Genomic DNA, 20,778 nt, shown 5'->3' with positions numbered 1-20,778 from the left:
GGGTATCCCTATCTGAGATGGAAGACATGGAGCAGGTTCGCAATGTCTCCTGGACCTTACAAGTCAGTCCAAGATGGGCTCCTTAAAACAGCAGCCCATTAACTGCAGATCCTTGCGTTATAACTGCACCAAAGCCCACTGGCTAAGTGAAATAAACCAGTGCTACCAGTGTGCTTTCTCTCATTGTTTTGGTCACATCTGCTTTACGACGGCAGCATCATGATGTTATTTGAGGCTCTGGTGTCAGGACTCTGAGGAACTCTTATCTGCGGGAGTTTCTGATCCACTCCAGGAGGGTGTCAATAACAGCCAAGCGTCTGCAACGGACCGTGGGATCACGCAGGCGGCCCATCTCATGCTGCTGAGAAAGGTTACACCAGCACAAAAAAGAGCCGCAGAATCGTTAAACAGCCTCGTTTGGCAGCTGTAGCCTTTTCCCAGAATGCTCCAGGGCAGAGAACGGTTTTGATTTTTATTTCCTTTTTCTAAAACTATTGCTTCGAGGCTGCTCAGGAGACACCACAAGAGTTTCAACTTTATAAGATCCATCTCTTTTAAAATTACTGGTGGGTCTTCATTTCAGTCTCCATTTACTCTCTATTGATCTCCATAGCCAAGTTGTGAATATCAGTTATGCGCAAAACCGGAACATTCACGAATATAACACTGCTTCCATCCCATGTCACTTCCTGGAAAATGTAAAATATCTGTAATGAAAATTATGCCTGATGCAAACGCAGAAGCCACTGTGGCTTGTTTTTGACTTGCAGATGAATAATAAACGCCTTTTCAGACACCTGGTGTTTAAGAACACATTCATGTGAGACACATTTAAGAGGTTATTATACCCAACCATTTTTTATATCTGACATAGGCATTTCAGAACCACCAAACCAAAATTTGAGATGCTGAGCGCTGCAATTGGTCCACTGGTTAGTTGAATTATCCAATCACGTAAGTTTTTGTGTTGCACATTGAGGGATTTATTCAATAATTGCGTATTGCTATCATATAAGATGAACTATATAACTTCATATATATATATATATATATATATATATATATATATATATATATATATATATATATATATATATATATATATATATATATATATGCATGTCTTCCAATCAGATCAAAAATGTATGTATAACCTTTTTATGCGCATCTAGGCATTTCTATCCAGCATTTTTTTAATGCAAAATCTGAATAAAAATAAGTGGATGGAGTCAGCTATTGATGTCTAAGGGATATCTCATTTGTGATTTGTCTTTCTTATCACCTTACACCATGGTGATTTTCCCGCATGGGAAGAATGTTAAGGAATATGCTGATGAATTGGATTAATAAAGATCTTTGTCCCTTCTTTCTGCCTTTTTGCAGAATTGAACACCGCCTGTGATCACCGCTGGTTTTAACATTAATTTAACACACAGAGTCCTCTTCACCTTGCAATTAACTTTGCACAAAAGCTTCTAAACCTGATCTCACCCAAACAAAAGAGCACACATACACACAAATAAAGAAGCTTCAGTGGTGTCCATGTCCCTCAAATCACCAGCAAAGGCAATGACACTACGATAGCAATGAGTGGAGCCAAAACTCACAGGTCATGAGTGTCTTTGTGTAAAGCTGAGTAAATACAAGCAGGGTGACAAATCAGAGTTTGGCTCAAATTATGTTCATCTTTCTGTAGTGTGTAATATCGCTGTGTGAGCATGGAAACACCCTTGACTAAGTCCCATCAGAGGGAGTTATTCAGTGTCAGTGTTTCTGATCTCCCTGAAACGCCTCCATTGTACTCGTGAGTTTTCTTCCAGGAATGAACAATCATTGTGTGGGGTAACGCATTACAAATAACACAAGTTACGTAATCAGATTACTTTTAAAGTAACTAGTAAAATAATACTTTACTTTTAAATTTACAACCAAACATCTGAGTTACTTTTTCAGATAAGTAATGCAAGTTGGTTTGTTTTCCCATGTATTGACTGACGACTCTCCTCTCCTGTAATTGTGAGTAAATTCAGAGGCGCTGTGTGTGAACATGATGGTTATTATAGTTCTAGACTAATTACTGATTTACTTTCATAAAAAGTAAATCAGTAATGCAATTAGTTGCTTTTTTAGGGTGTAACACAAAAGTAACTTTCACCAACACTGATCACAATTTTCCTCATTTAAATAATTCCTGCCAAAAGCATATGCAAAATAAAGGGGCGGAGCCAGGTTAAGTTTGTTAGTAGTGTGTTGTGTCCATATTTAAGAGACAATGTGCTGTCTCTCCTGAATCTAAACCCCTATTTTCTGGCTTCATAAGGTTCTGTTCAATCTTCTTGTTCCTTCACATTTCATTATCCGCCTCGGGATCCAAACTGATGCCACTGTTAGTGTTTACACCTGAGAAGCGGAAACATAATTGGTAAGGGGCAGAGGCGGACAGTATTGGAGTATTATTACTTTCAACTCAAGTCATGTAGTACTTTCTTACTTATAAAGTAAAAGTAAAACTTTGAATTACTTTTACTTGTGTACTTGAGTAAAAGTATATAGCACTACATTTTTAATGTAATTAAGTATTACATGATATTCAATAGGAAATTGAATGTACTGCAGTAAAAAGTAGTATATATTAACCATGATAATAAACCAATCCCTTCAGTCTGGTCAGGTACCGTCGGCCCTAATAAAGGTTATAATTAGACCGATACTCAAGAAACCCTCCCTTGATCCTCAAACACTTGCTAATTATAGGCCTATATCCTTGCCATTTATTTCAAAGGAGATTTTATTTTTTTGGAGAAGGTAGTTGCCAGGCACCTCGAGGACCATCTCAACAACAACAACAACAACATTTTTTAAAAGTTCTAATCTGGCTTGCGTTCTGGCCACAGCACGGAAACAGCCTTAGTGAGGGTTACAAATGACCTGCTAATGACAGCTGATGCCGGGTCACCATCACTCCTTGTCCTCCTGGATCTTTCTGCAGCGTTCGCCACGCTTGACCATGGGATACTTCTCAAACGACTGTCTCATTCTATTGGACTTGAGAACACTGTATTGCAATGGTTTGAGTCATACCTCACAGACAGATGTGAATTTGTGGTCATGGGTAGCTCAAGGTCCCTTTCACATGCGGTTGGTTGCGGAGTACCTCGGGGCTCTCTTATTCAATCTCTATATGCTTCCTCTATGTGAAGTCATCAGTGGCTTGGAAATTTCATTTCATTGCTACACTGATGATACACAATTATATCTGAAAATTGACACTCATTCATCATTATCGTCTTCGTCGGCATCATTATCAACACTTTCTGCCTGTCTGGAAGAGATAAGGATGTGGATGAGCAACAACTTTCTCCAGCTGAACAGCTCTAAGACAGAAGCCATCCTCATTGGTTCCCCTCATCAGATCAGATCATCCACCATAACCTGTATCACATTTTCTGGCCAGGACATTCCTCTGTCATCCATAGTCACCAATCTCGGTGTTAGGTTTGATCCACACTCACCTTTAAGGCCCACATTAAATATCTTTGCAAAACATTCTTTTGTCACCTCAGGAATATAGCCAGACTCCGTCCTTCACTCACCCTTCATGATGCTGAGAAACTTTGTCTCCTCGAGACTGGATTATTAACGCTCTTCTCTTTGGGATTCCTAGCAAGAGCATCCAGAAACTCCCGCACATACAAAACAGTGCCGCTAGGATCCTGATGAGAGTGCGTAAATATGAACACATCACACTGATTCTTCAGTCTCTACATTGGCTTCCTATTTCCGCTCGGATCGAGTATAAAGTTTCCCTCCTCACACATGAGTGCATCCATGGCAATGCTCCCACCTACCTTAAAGAACTCATTACTCCACAAATCTCAGCACGTTCTCTTCGCTCCACAAACACACATCTACTCAATCCCCCTTGGATTAAGACCCGCGCCATTGGGGACAGAGCCTTCTGTGCCACTGCTCCACGCCTGTGGAAAGCCCTCCCTGAACATCTGAGGGCTCCAAAACAACTGATATTTTTAAAACGGGACTAAAAACTTACCTGTTTAGAAAGTCTTTAATTTAAATTAATGTTTAAATTAATTAATTATTTTTATTTTAATTTTTTTTCCCTCTCTTTGTAGCACTTTCTTTAAAATGTGAAGTGCTTTATAAATAAAATGTACTATTATTATTAATATTATGTTTTGGAATAAGAGTATTTCCCTTTTACACTGATAAAGTACATATACTTGAAAAACTAAATTACTTGGAAAGTAAAAATACTAGTTCAATACTGTCCGCCTCTGGTAAGGGGTGGGACATTTCCCAAACACGCTGGAAGCACTTGACCAATCACAACACACTGCTCCAACCGACCAATCAGAGCATATTTAGCTTTTCAGAAGGAGGGTTGTTTCCCAATAACGATGTATCTTAGCTATAATGAGCGCGTTCTACGAGCAAAGTTACGATCACGTGCAGCAATTCTAAGAGTGCTACTTAAGAGTCTCTGTCCATTTGCAAAGTGCTGAAATGTAACCTTATATGGAATCGATTACTCTGAACGGTTCACCTAATAATTATAAGCAACTTTTATATATATTATAAGCAAATAAGCAACTACAGGCTGAGGCAATGACAAAATGGCTGTAAAAGAAAAAAAAGAAAAGATACCTTTCAAAAAGACGAAATCAATCTCCTTCTAGAGGAGGTGGAGCGGGAAAATATATTTTCAACAGATTTAAAGGGCATCGTACAAACAAAGAGAAACAAAACATCTGGGCGGACATTGCTACCAAATTAAAAGTTATAAGTTAAATTATTAGTTAAAAGATCGGCTAAAGAGGTCTGCAAGAAATGGCAGGATTTTGCAAGCCTGACAGAAAGGAAGAAGGCACTGCAGAGGAATGTCCAACACATTGCTGGTTTTCATGCACGTCAGCAAGTCATATTTTTTTGTTACCTGCCCTCATAAAAACAAAAACAAAAAAAACACAAAACAAAAAATTATAGTATTATCACAATGCACTTGAATAAAGTTAAAGGTGTAATGTGCCGGTTGTCCTGTAGGGGACCTCATAACTCCCTCTTCTTATGATACACTTCGAGCTTACGATTACTCCAGAGCACTCGTAGCTCTACAATCATTTTCAAGAGCTACTTAAGTTACGATGCTTTTGGGAAACAGACCTTAATATTAAGATCGCTCGTACGATTGTATTTACGATCAACTTAGGCTTACGATGCTTTTGGGAAACGCAGCCCAGAGCGTTACTGACAGACTGGGAAGAGAGGAGCCGACAATGGAGAATATGAGGAAAATAATCAACATTCAAGCAGGAAACCTGCTCTAGTAGAGCACAAAAACAACATCAAAATGCATAATATGGCCTCTTTAAAATAATCTATTTGAATACATTTGAAAATGTAATTTATTCCTGTGATCAAACCTGCATTTTCAGCATCATTACTCCAGTCTTCAGTGTCACATGATCCTTCAGAAATCTTTCTAATATGATGTTTTGCTGCTCAAGAAACAGGAAGAGAAAACAAAGAGTTCTCCTGAAATTACTGGCAGCACATCACTACTATTTTAACTCGAACTGTTACTTCATCAAACCGCGCAATCAATACACATCAGACTCACACAGCAGAATAACATCTTCAGGTCTCTCTAATGACAATGGGAAAACACATGCGCTGTCAGTGGATTTTCTTTCACTTCAAATACAGTCAGAGGAGGAAGGCAAGGTGGTGGAACTAATAACCCAGGTTGCATTGGCCGCTAGTAAGTGAATTAATGAGGTTTTAATAGTCCCACGCAGCCCCGCCCCTCCGAGCGGCACAGTCGCTGCCTTAATCGCTCAACTGCAGTTATGCAAATGACACAACTTGAAGGCAAACATAAGCAGATGATAACAAAACGACAGAGTTGGGGGATAGAAAAATGAAAGAGTAGCAAAGACGCACGAAGCAAAACTAATATTTAAATGAATCGTTTGATATGCTTTCAAAGAGAATGTTTAAATTCTTTTGTTTCAACATGATTCAAGAGCACGAGGGAAACAAAAACAGTCAATCACACGCAGCTCGCCTCGTGAGTTATAATGTGCTCTGATTGAGACACGCACTGTACTGCACATTATGAAGAAATATGAGCATCACTGTAAGCGCTTAACTCACATCTTCCGGTCTCTGCACGTATGTGTAATGATTTTAGGGGTCACTGAGGGGTGCCGTAAGGCAGAGAATTGACAAACACAACAAAAGGGAAGACTGTCAGTGAGCAGCGCTCTGTGATTGCAAGAATTAACAAGCAGCCATTATCGGGGCCAAGCGCAAAGAAGAAGACAAGACATGCCAGCATGGCTGGAAGTCTCAAGCCAACTGCAACAATGAGCCATTAAGGACCTATTAAGTTGATTTTAGGCAAAATAGCAGTCAAATTTTAAATACAGTCAATAATAATGGTTTAATGGTTTATCACTTTCGACCAATAGGTGTCACTGTTACGAAACTGATGTGGTTTAGTCAGATTGAGATGACAATGACACATGCAAAGTTTGGTGTCAATATGTCAAAGCATTGCAGAGATACAGCCTCAAGAGTAATTTTTGCATCATGGCTCAACTCTGTTGCAGTGGTATATGAAAACTGTTTTGTCTATCAATCCGAAATCCATAAGTATTTGTCAGCATGGTCTGAAGACGATACGGATCAATTTTGGTGAAAATCGGACAAACGGTCTAGGATGAGTTTGAAAAAGTAGATTTTTAACAAATAACAAGATGGAGCACAGATATGTTTGCAAAATATGGCAAAATTGGTATCTATCTTCTCGGCATGAGCCAATGAATGTATTATGACCAGTCTCATTACAATAGGCTAATTTAATCAAAAGTTATTAGCATTTTTGTACATTTTATTACAACTTTTGACCACAAGGTGGCGCTGCCCCGAAACTTTTTGAATATCTTCGGGACATAGAGCGGAAGACACATACCGAGTTTTGTAATGATACACTAGTGCATTCTTAAATTATAGCATTAGCATTTTAAACCGTAATACTGCATTGAAGTCAATGGGAATTTCATGTTTTGTTTTATTATAGCGCCACCAAGAGGCACAATCCCACCAATTTTTTTATGTGTCCTCGTAGTGAGCCCATACATATGTGTGTCAAGTTTGGTGAAAATATCTCATTTTGTTTTGGAGTTATAGACATTTATATGAAAAAACACGTAAAAAAGGACTGACACCTGACTTTGATTGGATTTTACTACCCCTTACTATCAATATTTTGAGATTTGGGCATTAGCGTATAGCTATCGACCTATGTTTCCGAACTTCTGAGGCTGGTTTCGTCTCGATCGGACTAGCGGTTTCGAAGATATCAGCAAATGTTTTTTAAGCACTAAATTACAACTCTGCGCAAACCATATGCCGAAACCTGGCAAGTCTGGTATCGTTGGAGTCGGCAAGGATTCAGGAGACCAAAAAACACACTCCCATCAAAATATGTCAACCACACCCAAAGTTATAAGCGTTTGAAAAAAAAATTCTCCACTAGGTGGCGCTGTTTCGAAACTTCTCAGGCTACTTCAGGGCATCGTGGTGATGACCCATACCAAGTTTCATAACAATCTGTTCATGCGTTCATAAAATACAGCATTTTTGCACATAATTCAAAATGGCCGACATCCAAAATGGCCGACATGGTAAAATTGGATATCAGTCGACTCGGCATGACGCCCTGAATCTAATGAGACCAATTTTATGATTTTTGGATAAACGGTTCAGAAGTTATAAGCCAAAATAGGCATTTTTCGTATCTCCGGACAGGTAGGTGGCGCTGCGCCGAAACGCTGCATGTTGCTTCAAGTCATGCTTGTGATGACATGTACCAAGGTTGGTTTGAATACGATAAAGCGTTGCGGAGATATAGCCTTTAGTGTGTTTTTGCAACCTCCACGTAAAATTTGTTTGTGCGTTTATTGAAAACGATTGGACGAATCAACTTGAATTCCATAACTTTTTGTCAACATGCTCTGAAGATGATCTGTTTCAATTTTCGTGAAAATCGGAGCAACGGCCTAGGAGGAGTTCGAAAAAGTAGGTTTTTCAGAAAATTCAAAATGGCGGGAAAATTTGCATACCGGAAAATGACATCATAGGGTGAAATCGAATCGGCTTGAGCCAAGGAATCCGATGAAAAAAGAATTTTGTTTCTAGCCCTTAGGGGTCAAAAGTTATAAGCATAAATATGAGTGAAACTTTGGACAGGTGGTGGCGCTAGAGGGATTGAGTTAGAGGCACCAAATTTGCTATAGTGACAGCTCAGACTGGCCTCTATGAGTGTGCCAAATTTCACAACTTTTTACCATACGGTTCTATGGGCTGCCAGAGACTCCTATGGCGGAAGAAGCAGAATAATAAATATAGCTGCAAGCAGCCATTATCGGGGCCAAGCGCAAAGAAGAAGACAAGACATGCCAGCATGGCTGGAAGTCTCAAGCCAACTGCAACAATGAGCCATTAAGGACCTATTAAGTTGATTTTAGGCAAAATAGCAGTCAAATTTTAAATACAGTCAATAATAATGGTTTAATGGTTTATCACTTTCGACCAATAGGTGTCACTGTTACGAAACTGATGTGGTTTAGTCAGATTGAGATGACAATGACACATGCAAAGTTTGGTGTCAATATGTCAAAGCATTGCAGAGATACAGCCTCAAGAGTAATTTTTGCATCATGGCTCAACTCTGTTGCAGTGGTATATGAAAACTGTTTTGTCTATCAATCCGAAATCCATAAGTATTTGTCAGCATGGTCTGAAGACGATACGGATCAATTTTGGTGAAAATCGGACAAACGGTCTAGGATGAGTTTGAAAAAGTAGATTTTTAACAAATAACAAGATGGAGCACAGATATGTTTGCAAAATATGGCAAAATTGGTATCTATCTTCTCGGCATGAGCCAATGAATGTATTATGACCAGTCTCATTACAATAGGCTAATTTAATCAAAAGTTATTAGCATTTTTGTACATTTTATTACAACTTTTGACCACAAGGTGGCGCTGCCCCGAAACTTTTTGAATATCTTCGGGACATAGAGCGGAAGACACATACCGAGTTTTGTAATGATACACTAGTGCATTCTTAAATTATAGCATTAGCATTTTAAACCGTAATACTGCATTGAAGTCAATGGGAATTTCATGTTTTGTTTTATTATAGCGCCACCAAGAGGCACAATCCCACCAATTTTTTTATGTGTCCTCGTAGTGAGCCCATACATATGTGTGTCAAGTTTGGTGAAAATATTTCATTTTGTTTTGGAGTTATAGACATTTATATGAAAAAACACGTAAAAAATGACTGACACCTGACTTTGATTGGATTTTACTACCCCTTACTATCAATATTTTGAGATTTGGGCATTGGCGTATAGCTATCGACCTATGTTTCCGAACTTCTGAGGCTGGTTTCGTCTCGATCGGACTAGCGGTTTCGAAGATATCAGCAAATGTTTTTTAAGCACTAAATTACAACTCTGCGCAAACCATATGCCGAAACCTGGCATGTCTGGTATCGTTGGAGTTGGCAAGGATTCAGGAGACCAAAAAACACACTCCCATCAAAATATGTCAACCACACCCAAAGTTATAAGCGTTTGAAAAAAAAAATTCTCCACTAGGTGGCGCTGTTTCGAAACTTCTCAGGCTACTTCAGGGCATCGTGGTGATGACCCATACCAAGTTTCATAACAATCCGTTCATGCGTTCATAAAATACAGCATTTTTGCACATAATTCAAAATGGCCGACATCCAAAATGGCCGACATGGTAAAATTGGATATCAGTCGACTCGGCATGACGCCCTGAATCTAATGAGACCAATTTTATGATTTTTGGATAAACGGTTCAGAAGTTATAAGCCAAAATAGGCATTTTTCGTATCTCCGGACAGGTAGGTGGCGCTGCGCCGAAACGCTGCATGTTGCTTCAAGTCATGCTTGTGATGACATGTACCAAGGTTGGTTTGAATACGATAAAGCGTTGCGGAGATATAGCCTTTAGTGTGTTTTTGCAACCTCCACGTAAAATTTGTTTGTGCGTTTATTGAAAACGATTGGACGAATCAACTTGAATTCCATAACTTTTTGTCAACATGCTCTGAAGATGATCTGTTTCAATTTTCGTGAAAATCGGAGCAACGGCCTAGGAGGAGTTCGAAAAAGTAGGTTTTTCAGAAAATTCAAAATGGCGGGAAAATTTGCATACCGGAAAATGACATCATAGGGTGAAATCGAATCGGCTTGAGCCAAGGAATCCGATGAAAAAAGAATTTTGTTTCTAGCCCTTAGGGGTCAAAAGTTATAAGCATAAATATGAGTGAAACTTTGGACAGGTGGTGGCGCTAGAGGGATTGAGTTAGAGGCACCAAATTTGCTATAGTGACAGCTCAGACTGGCCTCTATGAGTGTGCCAAATTTCACAACTTTTTACCATACGGTTCTATGGGCTGCCAGAGACTCCTATGGCGGAAGAAGAAAAAGAAGAAGAAGAAGAAGAAGAAGCAGAATAATAACAAGCAGCCATTATCGGGGCCAAGCGCAAAGAAGAAGACAAGACATGCCAGCATGGCTGGAAGTCTCAAGCCAACTGCAACAATGAGCCATTAAGGACCTATTAAGTTGATTTTAGGCAAAATAGCAGTCAAATTTTAAATACAGTCAATAATAATGGTTTAATGGTTTATCACTTTCGACCAATAGGTGTCACTGTTACGAAACTGATGTGGTTTAGTCAGATTGAGATGACAATGACACATGCAAAGTTTGGTGTCAATATGTCAAAGCATTGCAGAGATACAGCCTCAAGAGTAATTTTTGCATCATGGCTCAACTCTGTTGCAGTGGTATATGAAAACTGTTTTGTCTATCAATCCGAAATCCATAACTATTTGTCAGCATGGTCTGAAGACGATACGGATCAATTTTGGTGAAAATCGGACAAACGGTCTAGGATGAGTTTGAAAAAGTAGGTTTTTAACAAATAACAAGACGGAGGACAGATAGGTTTGCAAAATATGGCACAATTGGTATCCATGTTCTCGGCATGAGCCATTGACTGTATTATGACCAGTTTCATTACAATGGGTTAATTTAATCAAAAGTTATTCGCATTTCTGTACATTTTATTACAACTTTTGACCACAAGGTGGCGCTACCCCGAAACTTTTTGAGTATCTTCAGGACATGGAGCGGAAGACACATACCGAGTTTTGTAACGATACGCTAATGCATTCTTAAATTATAGCATTAGCATTTTAAACCATAATACTGCATTGAAGTCAATGGGAATTTCATGTTTTGTTTTATTATAGCGCCACCAAGAGGCACAATCCCACCAATTTTTTTATGTGTCCTCGTAGTGAGCCCATACATATGTGTGTCAAGTTTGGTGAAAACATCTCATTTTGTTTTGGAGTTATAGACATTTATATGAAAAAACACGTAAAAAAGGACTGACACCTGACTTTGATTGGATTTTACTACCCCTTACTATCAATATTTTGAGATTTGGGCATTAGCGTATAGCTATCGACCTATGTTTCCGAACTTCTGAGGCTGGTTTCGTCTCGATCGGACTAGCGGTTTCGAAGATATCAGCAAATGTTTTTTAAGCACTAAATTACAACTCTGCGCAAACCATATGCCGAAACCTGGCAAGTCTGGTATCGTTGGAGTCGGCAAGGATTCAGGAGACCAAAAAACACACTCCCATCAAAATATGTCAACCACACCCAAAGTTATAAGCGTTTGAAAAAAAAAATTCTCCACTAGGTGGCGCTGTTTCGAAACTTCTCAGGCTACTTCAGGGCATCGTGGTGATGACCCATACCAAGTTTCATAACAATCTGTTCATGCGTTCATAAAATACAGCATTTTTGCACATAATTCAAAATGGCCGACATCCAAAATGGCCGACATGGTAAAATTGGATATCAGTCGACTCGGCATGACGCCCTGAATCTAATGAGACCAATTTTATGATTTTTGGATAAACGGTTCAGAAGTTATAAGCCAAAATAGGCATTTTTCGTATCTCCGGACAGGTAGGTGGCGTTGCGCCGAAACGCTGCATGTTGCTTCAAGTCATGCTTGTGATGACATGTACCAAGGTTGGTTTGAATACGATAAAGCGTTGCGGAGATATAGCCTTTAGTGTGTTTTTGCAACCTCCACGTAAAATTTGTTTGTGCGTTTATTGGAAACGATTGGACGAATCAACTTGAATTCCATAACTGTTTGTCAACATGCTCTGAAGATGATCTGTTTCAATTTTCGTGAAAATCGGAGCAACGGCCTAGGAGGAGTTCGAAAAAGTAGGTTTTTCAGAAAATTCAAAATGGCGGGAAAATTTGCATACCGGAAAATGACATCATAGGGTGAAATCGAATCGGCTTGAGCCAAGGAATCCGATGAAAAAAGAATTTTGTTTCTAGCCCTTAGGGGTCAAAAGTTATAAGCATAAATATGAGTGAAACTTTGGACAGGTGGTGGCGCTAGAGGGATTGAGTTAGAGGCACCAAATTTGCTATAGTGACAGCTCAGACTGGCCTCTATGAGTGTGCCAAATTTCACAACTTTTTACCATACGGTTCTATGGGCTGCCAGAGACTCCTATGGCGGAAGAAAAAGAAAAAGAAGAAGAAGAAGAAGCAGAATAATAAATATAGCTGCAAGCAGCCATTATCGGGGCCAAGCGCAAAGAAGAAGACAAGACATGCCAGCATGGCTGGAAGTCTCAAGCCAACTGCAACAATGAGCCATTAAGGACCTATTAAGTTGATTTTAGGCAAAATAGCAGTCAAATTTTAAATACAGTCAATAATAATGGTTTAATGGTTTATCACTTTCGACCAATAGGTGTCACTGTTACGAAACTGATGTGGTTTAGTCAGATTGAGATGACAATGACACATGCAAAGTTTGGTGTCAATATGTCAAAGCATTGCAGAGATACAGCCTCAAGAGTAATTTTTGCATCATGGCTCAACTCTGTTGCAGTGGTATATGAAAACTGTTTTGTCTATCAATCTGAAATCCATAACTATTTGTCAGCATGGTCTGAAGACGATACGGATCAATTTTGGTGAAAATCGGACAAACGGTCTAGGATGAGTTTGAAAAAGTAGATTTTTAACAAATAACAAGATGGAGCACAGATATGTTTGCAAAATATGGCAAAATTGGTATCTATCTTCTCGGCATGAGCCAATGAATGTATTATGACCAGTCTCATTACAATAGGCTAATTTAATCAAAAGTTATTAGCATTTTTGTACATTTTATTACAACTTTTGACCACAAGGTGGCGCTGCCCCGAAACTTTTTGAATATCTTCGGGACATAGAGCGGAAGACACATACCGAGTTTTGTAATGATACACTAGTGCATTCTTAAATTATAGCATTAGCATTTTAAACCGTAATACTGCATTGAAGTCAATGGGAATTTCATGTTTTGTTTTATTATAGCGCCACCAAGAGGCACAATCCCACCAATTTTTTTATGTGTCCTCGTAGTGAGCCCATACATATGTGTGTCAAGTTTGGTGAAAATATTTCATTTTGTTTTGGAGTTATAGACATTTATATGAAAAAACACGTAAAAAATGACTGACACCTGACTTTGATTGGATTTTACTACCCCTTACTATCAATATTTTGAGATTTGGGCATTAGCGTATAGCTATCGACCTATGTTTCCGAACTTCTGAGGCTGGTTTCGTCTCGATCGGACTAGCGGTTTCGAAGATATCAGCAAATGTTTTTTAAGCACTAAATTACAACTCTGCGCAAACCATATGGCGAAACCTGGCAAGTCTGGTATCGTTGGAGTCGGCAAGGATTCAGGAGACCAAAAAACACACTCCCATCAAAATATGTCAACCACACCCAAAGTTATAAGCGTTTGAAAAAAAAAATTCTCCACTAGGTGGCGCTGTTTCGAAACTTCTCAGGCTACTTCAGGGCATCGTGGTGATGACCCATACCAAGTTTCATAACAATCTGTTCATGCGTTCATAAAATACAGCATTTTTGCACATAATTCAAAATGGCCGACATCCAAAATGGCCGACATGGTAAAATTGGATATCAGTCAACTCGGCATGACGCCCTGAATCTAATGAGACCAATTTTATGATTTTTGGATAAACGGTTCAGACGTTATAAGCCAAAATAGGCATTTTTCGTATCTCCGGACAGGTAGGTGGCGCTGCGCCGAAACGCTGCATGTTGCTTCAAGTCATGCTTGTGATGACATGTACCAAGGTTGGTTTGAATACGATAAAGCGTTGCGGAGATATAGCCTTTAGTGTGTTTTTGCAACCTCCACGTAAAATTTGTTTGTGCGTTTATTGAAAACGATTGGACGAATCAACTTGAATTCCATAACTTTTTGTCAACATGCTCTGAAGATGATCTGTTTCAATTTTCGTGAAAATCGGAGCAACGGCCTAGGAGGAGTTCGAAAAAGTAGGTTTTTCAGAAAATTCAAAATGGCGGGAAAATTTGCATACCGGAAAATGACATCATAGGGTGAAATCGAATCGGCTTGAGCCAAGGAATCCGATGAAAAAAGAATTTTGTTTCTAGCCCTTAGGGGTCAAAAGTTATAAGCATAAATATGAGTGAAACTTTGGACAGGTGGTGGCGCTAGAGGGATTGAGTTAGAGGCACCAAATTTGCTATAGTGACAGCTCAGACTGGCCTCTATGAGTGTGCCAAATTTCACAACTTTTTACCATACGGTTCTATGGGCTGCCAGAGACTCCTATGGCGGAAAAAGAAGAAGAAGAATAATAATAGGAACACTAACGATTTCAATAGGTGCCTCCGCACCTTCGGTGCTTGGCCCCTAATAATAGGAACACTAACAATTTCAATAGGTGCCTCCGCACCTTCGGTGCTTGGCCCCTAATAATAGGAACACTAACGATTTCAATAGGTGCCTCCGCACCTTCGGTGCTTGGCCCCTAATGAACGATGCTAGAAGTAAGAAATATGAAAAATGAGTGAAAACACTTGAATATGTACATAGACAAGCTGCATTTCTAATAGAGATGCCAACGGCATTGCATAGTAAAATATGGCATATCACTTCATAATAACTTTCACTAATATGGTTATAACACTCATTATATAAGGCTTCAAGGAATAGTTGGGAAAAGGAGAGTTCTTTGATCATTTCACCAACATTTTTATTTTCTTTGAATACAAAATGTCATAATATTTCATTCAAATGTCATTGGTTTTTAAAGGTCTTATAATCAATCATGAACGTTTTTTTCAAGTTTTTTTCCCCCAGCAAATAATAGCTTAAACGTAAGTCCTCAAACTCTTCTTTCAACAAATGTTATCATTTGATATGTATATATTCCAGTTATTATAATAGCACATATGTTATGACATTTTAAACTGTTTGAACGTACACTATTATTCAGATGTCTCTTCTGCTCACAAAGGCTGCATTTATTTGATTCAAAATAAGGAAACAATATAATATTGTGAAATATTATTACAATTGAATTTTCCATGTGAATTTATTGTAAAATGCAATTTATTCCTGTGATTCAAAGCTGAATTTTCAGCATCTTTAATCCAGTCTTGATGATTTTTACAGATAAAAAAAAAAAAGATTATTATGAACAGAAAGTTCAAAAGAATAGCATTTATTTAAAATAGCAATCTTTTACAAAATTATAATTATTTTTATTGGCTATTTTGATCAATTTAATGCATCCGTGCTAAAAAATAAAATCATTTTAACATTTATTTTAGAGGGAAAAAAATTCTACTGATCCCAAACTATTTACAGCTAATAATATTTGTATTAAAAGTAGTTATAAAGTGTAACCAGAGGCAGAGACTCGAGTCTGTACATTGCAAATAACATGACTTCCATCATTTGTGAACAACACTCTTGAGACTCGATTTCTACTTGGCCCTGAAAGATTGGAGACTTGCAAACATATCTGTGGATTTGAGCACTCACCATTGAAATTAACGCTCCGGATGTATCCCAGGAGCTCCTTTCCATTGATATTGCTCATGCGGGGGCAGAGGCCGGGGTATCCGAAGCAGTAATCCCTGTGCATACGGTGCAGCGCGTGTGCCATCGCATAAACCGCATCCATCACGAACTGCACCTTCCCTTCCTGCTCGTAACTGGAGTCGCGGCCGACCTTCTCCAGGCCTGTGCAAACACACAAAACACACATCTTTAACAAACACAGCTAATAAATGCTAATGAAATGTTCGTTCATAGTTATCTGGTCTTTAATAATGTTCTCAAAACGTTAGCACAAAAATAACATTATCAATGCATTGTTTCTCAAATGTTTGATTAGGTTATTTTTTAATGTTAGTTTCAGAATATTCAAACAACATTCAAAAGTAACATTCCCATAATATTCACAAACGATTCAAATGGCATGTTGACCTAAAGCTTTGATTAACCAAGAACAAATATTTATAAAACAATGTTTAGGGAACATCCCCGCTGTTAAAAAAAAGTTGCAGTCTTATATTTTAAAGTACAATCAACTTGGATGTTTAAGTCATTGCAACTCTCTTGACCTCTAGAGGTCGGCGGTCGCGTCAGCAATTCCACCTATTAGTGCGGAAGTGACTCAATCTGTTGCTTTTGGTCATATAGACAAGTGTTATACATCATTATAATCTGTTAAGTGTCCACTTTTATTTCTTAATACTCACAATAAAAACTAAATGTTGTGCTTTTTGCAAAATAAAGAAAACAAACATGATGGAAATCTGCCGCCTCCCAATGAAGTCCAGTCTGATACTCTTCAGACAATGAACTGTAACTTAGTGAATACTTGTCACACAAACATGAAACATAAGTCTAAAGAAACATTGAAATATCAGTTTTTGTTACAAATAGTGTCTGTTTATGTATGTGTTCAAAAAGAAAGAGAAGTCAGTCGTGCCTCATTATCTGTAAATGCTGCCACGCCCACGGAGAGCACGCTCTTTTCAAAGGCTGAGTTTCTTAACTTATTTTCAGGAGTTAAAGCAATGTAAAAACATAACTTATCGATTATATCATGTTGTTTTACAGTGCATAAGGATGTTAACAAATCATTGTTTTTGTTAGCTGAGGAACACAAGATGTTTAATTCAGAGATTCCACTCCTGCAGATGCAGTAATTCTCTTCATAATAAACTGCTATTTAATGTTTCTCAAATGTATGCACTCGTTAGAGTAATTAGCTACTCAAGTCCTCGAGGAGGTGCTTGTGCCGGCCATCTGATGCACACATTTTACCCGTTAAAGGCAACAGAAAGAATGTGATCTTTCCAAACAAATAATCTCTTCCATATCTCTCGAGACGGCAAAAGTAATATCACGCCTGCCGCTCGGAACAAATATTCCAGCTGTTGTTGTGCGTAAATTGAATTAGGCTCAGACGTCTATGATTATTTCTCTCATAATCACCAGAGCTCTTTCCAAGTTGGTGTATTTTGACAAAAGCATCGGATGCCTCCGGGAAGATCTTTCTTCTCCATCCACAGTTTCTGACACAATGAAGGATGAATAAAATGTGAAGGTGAATTAGCAAAGACCTGGAGTCCTCCATCTCTTCTGCTGTCAGCGAGGAATTAATAGACTCCTGTAAATGAAATCCAATCCACTTTTATAGCGCTTTCAGAGCAATGGGAAAATGATGCATTCGGTCTTCCAAAAACCAGACGGATTACCTGACCAGCACAGTGTGATAAATACGACAGAGAGCTCCAGGCCAGAGAAAAAGACTCCCAGTGTCAAAACAAGGTGAACATCACGTTTATTTGTGGTCTGACTATCACAACGACAGTCAGAGTGTTCAGCAAGTGAAATACATCTATGCTAAACTTATACTTAGCCTCTAACACCCACACACACACACTAGCATAGATCCAGTGGAAGTGGAAGTATTGTGCCTTTATATGTGACAAGAGGTTAAAACATGGGAGCTGCAGAACAGTCCCTTGCTTACACTAAAAAATGTTTGTGCACATTTAGTTCCATTAATGCACTTAATGTCCAGCAATGAATTATTGCACTTGCATTGTTTTTCACAGCTTAAGAAATTAAAATACGTCATTAAAAGCGTTACAATATTAGTTGTGTAATACAATCAAAATTGTGTTTGGTTGGTTCAGCTTTCTCCATTTGTGATCCTGGACCACAAGACCAGTCAAAAGGGTCAATTTTTTGAAATTGAGATTTATACATCTCAAGCTTTCCATTGATTTATGGTTTGTTAGGACAATATTTGGCTGAGATACAGCTATCTGGAATAAGGCTGCAAAAAAAAAAAACTTTAATGGGGATTAATTTTGTCTAACCTGTATCTGTTTTTTTGACTCTCAAAGTGACAGTAGCCGTTGACTTGCATTATACAAATCACCAATGACCACGGTTTCAGCTAAAAATCAACCTGCATCTTAGATGGCATGAGTGTGAGTAAATGAACAGCTTTTTCCTTTTTGAGTGAACTATTCCTTTTTCCATGTATAATGAAACCTGACAAGTTCCTGTTCTTCCATTGAAAGTTCATTTAACCAAAACTTTAAAGATCCAAAAAGGCATTGTAAAATAATCCAAATCCTTGAAGAGATAGAATCTCTTTATATGATGGACATTTAATGTAGACTTCTACATCGCATATACACATAACACAGAAGCTAAAAACATGAGGTATGAGAACCAATGGGGTTTGTTCTAGTGTGTAATGTATGCACAAGCTTCTGTGTTTACCATATGTGTGTATTTTTTGCATATATAGTTTAGCATATTTCTGCATAGATGTGCATAATTTTACCTTTTTTTTCTTTTTCTTTTTTACCTTTTTACACACCAAAGGTTGACACAAAACTATATTAAAATGCAATATACTTTGGTTGAATATTTTAAATAAATAAAATCTAATAATGTAAACATACGTATATATATATATATATATATATATATATATATATATATATATATATATATATATATATATATATATATATATATATATATATATATATATATACACACACACAAACTTTTGCTGGAGTTTCGCAATTTTACAGCACTAAATAATATAAATAAAAATAATAGCCAGTACACACTTCATACGCCGCAGGACTTAGTAAGTAGTGAGCTAGTATTCTGAACAACCGTGTACATTTATTTATTCAGCAGATGCTTTCATTTATAATGACTTACAAATGAGGAAACATGAGCGATTAATCCCAAGCAGGCAATAATAGCAGTGCCACCATACAGAAGCTCACACATTGCCTTGAGTACAGAGATAAAACAATAATCATAGAACAATGTCCTGTTTTATGTTTATTATGGCATGCGCACAGGCTTTTCTGTCTCTGTTGAGCAGGATGAGAGGAAACAAACTGAGGCTTATTGAGTGATTGATGACAGCACGGATGACGGGCAGCTTAATGAGACGAACAAGAGTCTAAATTTAATGTCAATTACTGGCGCAAATTAAATTCCCTCCCTTTCATCCAAGACATTTCACTGCTACTGTTAAAAACGCCAAATACTTTCCTCCCTCTCTCTCTCTCTCTCTCTCTCTCTCTCTCTCTCTCTCTCTCTCTCTCTCTCTCTCTCTCTCTCTCTCTCTCTCTCTCTCTCTCTCTCTCTCTCTCTCTCTCTCTCTCTCTCTTTGTAGCAATCTGACAATATCATATAAAGGGAACGAGATCTGGCTTGAATTCAGAGCAGATCTCGCTCACCGTAATGACTGGCAGCGTCATGAATATGCACAAATTGTCCGGCTTCCAACTTTTTCAACTCTCACTCTGAATTATGCTGTGTGTGCCAAGGTTGAGACAATAATCACCATTCTATATGCTATCTTATGCTAATGAGGACACTTCCGCCACATGATATATGCACATCTGACTACATTACTCAAGCCAGGCTCGGAAAAAACAACCTGTCTTTGGCAACAGCAGCACTTGAGCTGAAGCGTTCAGGGCTGGTCATAGTCACCTGCTTAAAGCTAAAATAACAAATAGACTGTGATATGTGCAAACAAATGACACACAATCCCATTCCGAGTCATTCTACAAAGACAGACTGGTGTCCCGCCCAAATTAAAAGAGCCTACCCACATGTCTCTATGATGGTCTGATCCAGAGATATCTTTCTCTTTTTTTTTCAGTGGAAGTCTAGTGGTTGCTAGAGTGCTGTAATGGGTTGCTATGGTTGGCTTTGAATTTCTTATGTCACTACTTATTGGCTGCTTGATAGGCCAAACTAAATAAGCCAAAATCTGGAGATTTGATCTCACAAAGTTCATGCCAATGTAAAGTCTATGGGATCTTTTTTCCTGCTGGTGCAACTAAATTTAGTCAGAGGCCGCACTGGTGCCTTCACCACAGTGCCCAACTGATAAGAGCTGCCATTTCTGTTACATATGAGAAACATCAAACGGCAAACGAAAGCGGAATGAAACCGCTCTACTCATTTGAGCTGCACTGCGTGGACCGTATTATCAGCTCGGAGCAATAAATAGACAGCTCAGCGTGAGCTCAGACACGAGCCGATCTGGATCACGTGACACCGTTACTACACAGCGCTGGAGATCCAGTGAGAAAGCGTTTGAATTCACAGAATTAAAAATATCAGTACTGTGAGATCTAGTGAAGCGTTCGGTGCAGAACTCTCTGTTATAAACCACAGATATCAGA

General features: G+C 38.4%; 1 protein-coding gene across 2 annotated transcripts in view; it reads right to left on the bottom strand.

Moving 5' to 3' along the window:
• The window catches only part of grm8a (glutamate receptor, metabotropic 8a), a 275,021-nt gene that overhangs the window by 54,446 nt on the left and 199,797 nt on the right, over positions 1 to 20,778 (bottom strand). For both annotated transcript variants that reach the window (XM_067428552.1, XM_067428553.1), the window contains exon 7: positions 16,064 to 16,264. In XM_067428552.1, coding sequence (XP_067284653.1) covers positions 16,064 to 16,264 — 201 coding nt within the window. The remainder of the gene's footprint in view (positions 1 to 16,063; positions 16,265 to 20,778) is intronic.

This window comes from Pseudorasbora parva, chromosome 20 (genome assembly GCF_024679245.1).
Source record: "Pseudorasbora parva isolate DD20220531a chromosome 20, ASM2467924v1, whole genome shotgun sequence".
NCBI lineage: Eukaryota > Metazoa > Chordata > Actinopteri > Cypriniformes > Gobionidae > Pseudorasbora > Pseudorasbora parva.
The sequence above is the reverse complement of the archived record's forward strand: the minus strand, read 5'-3'. Positions and strand labels throughout refer to the sequence as shown.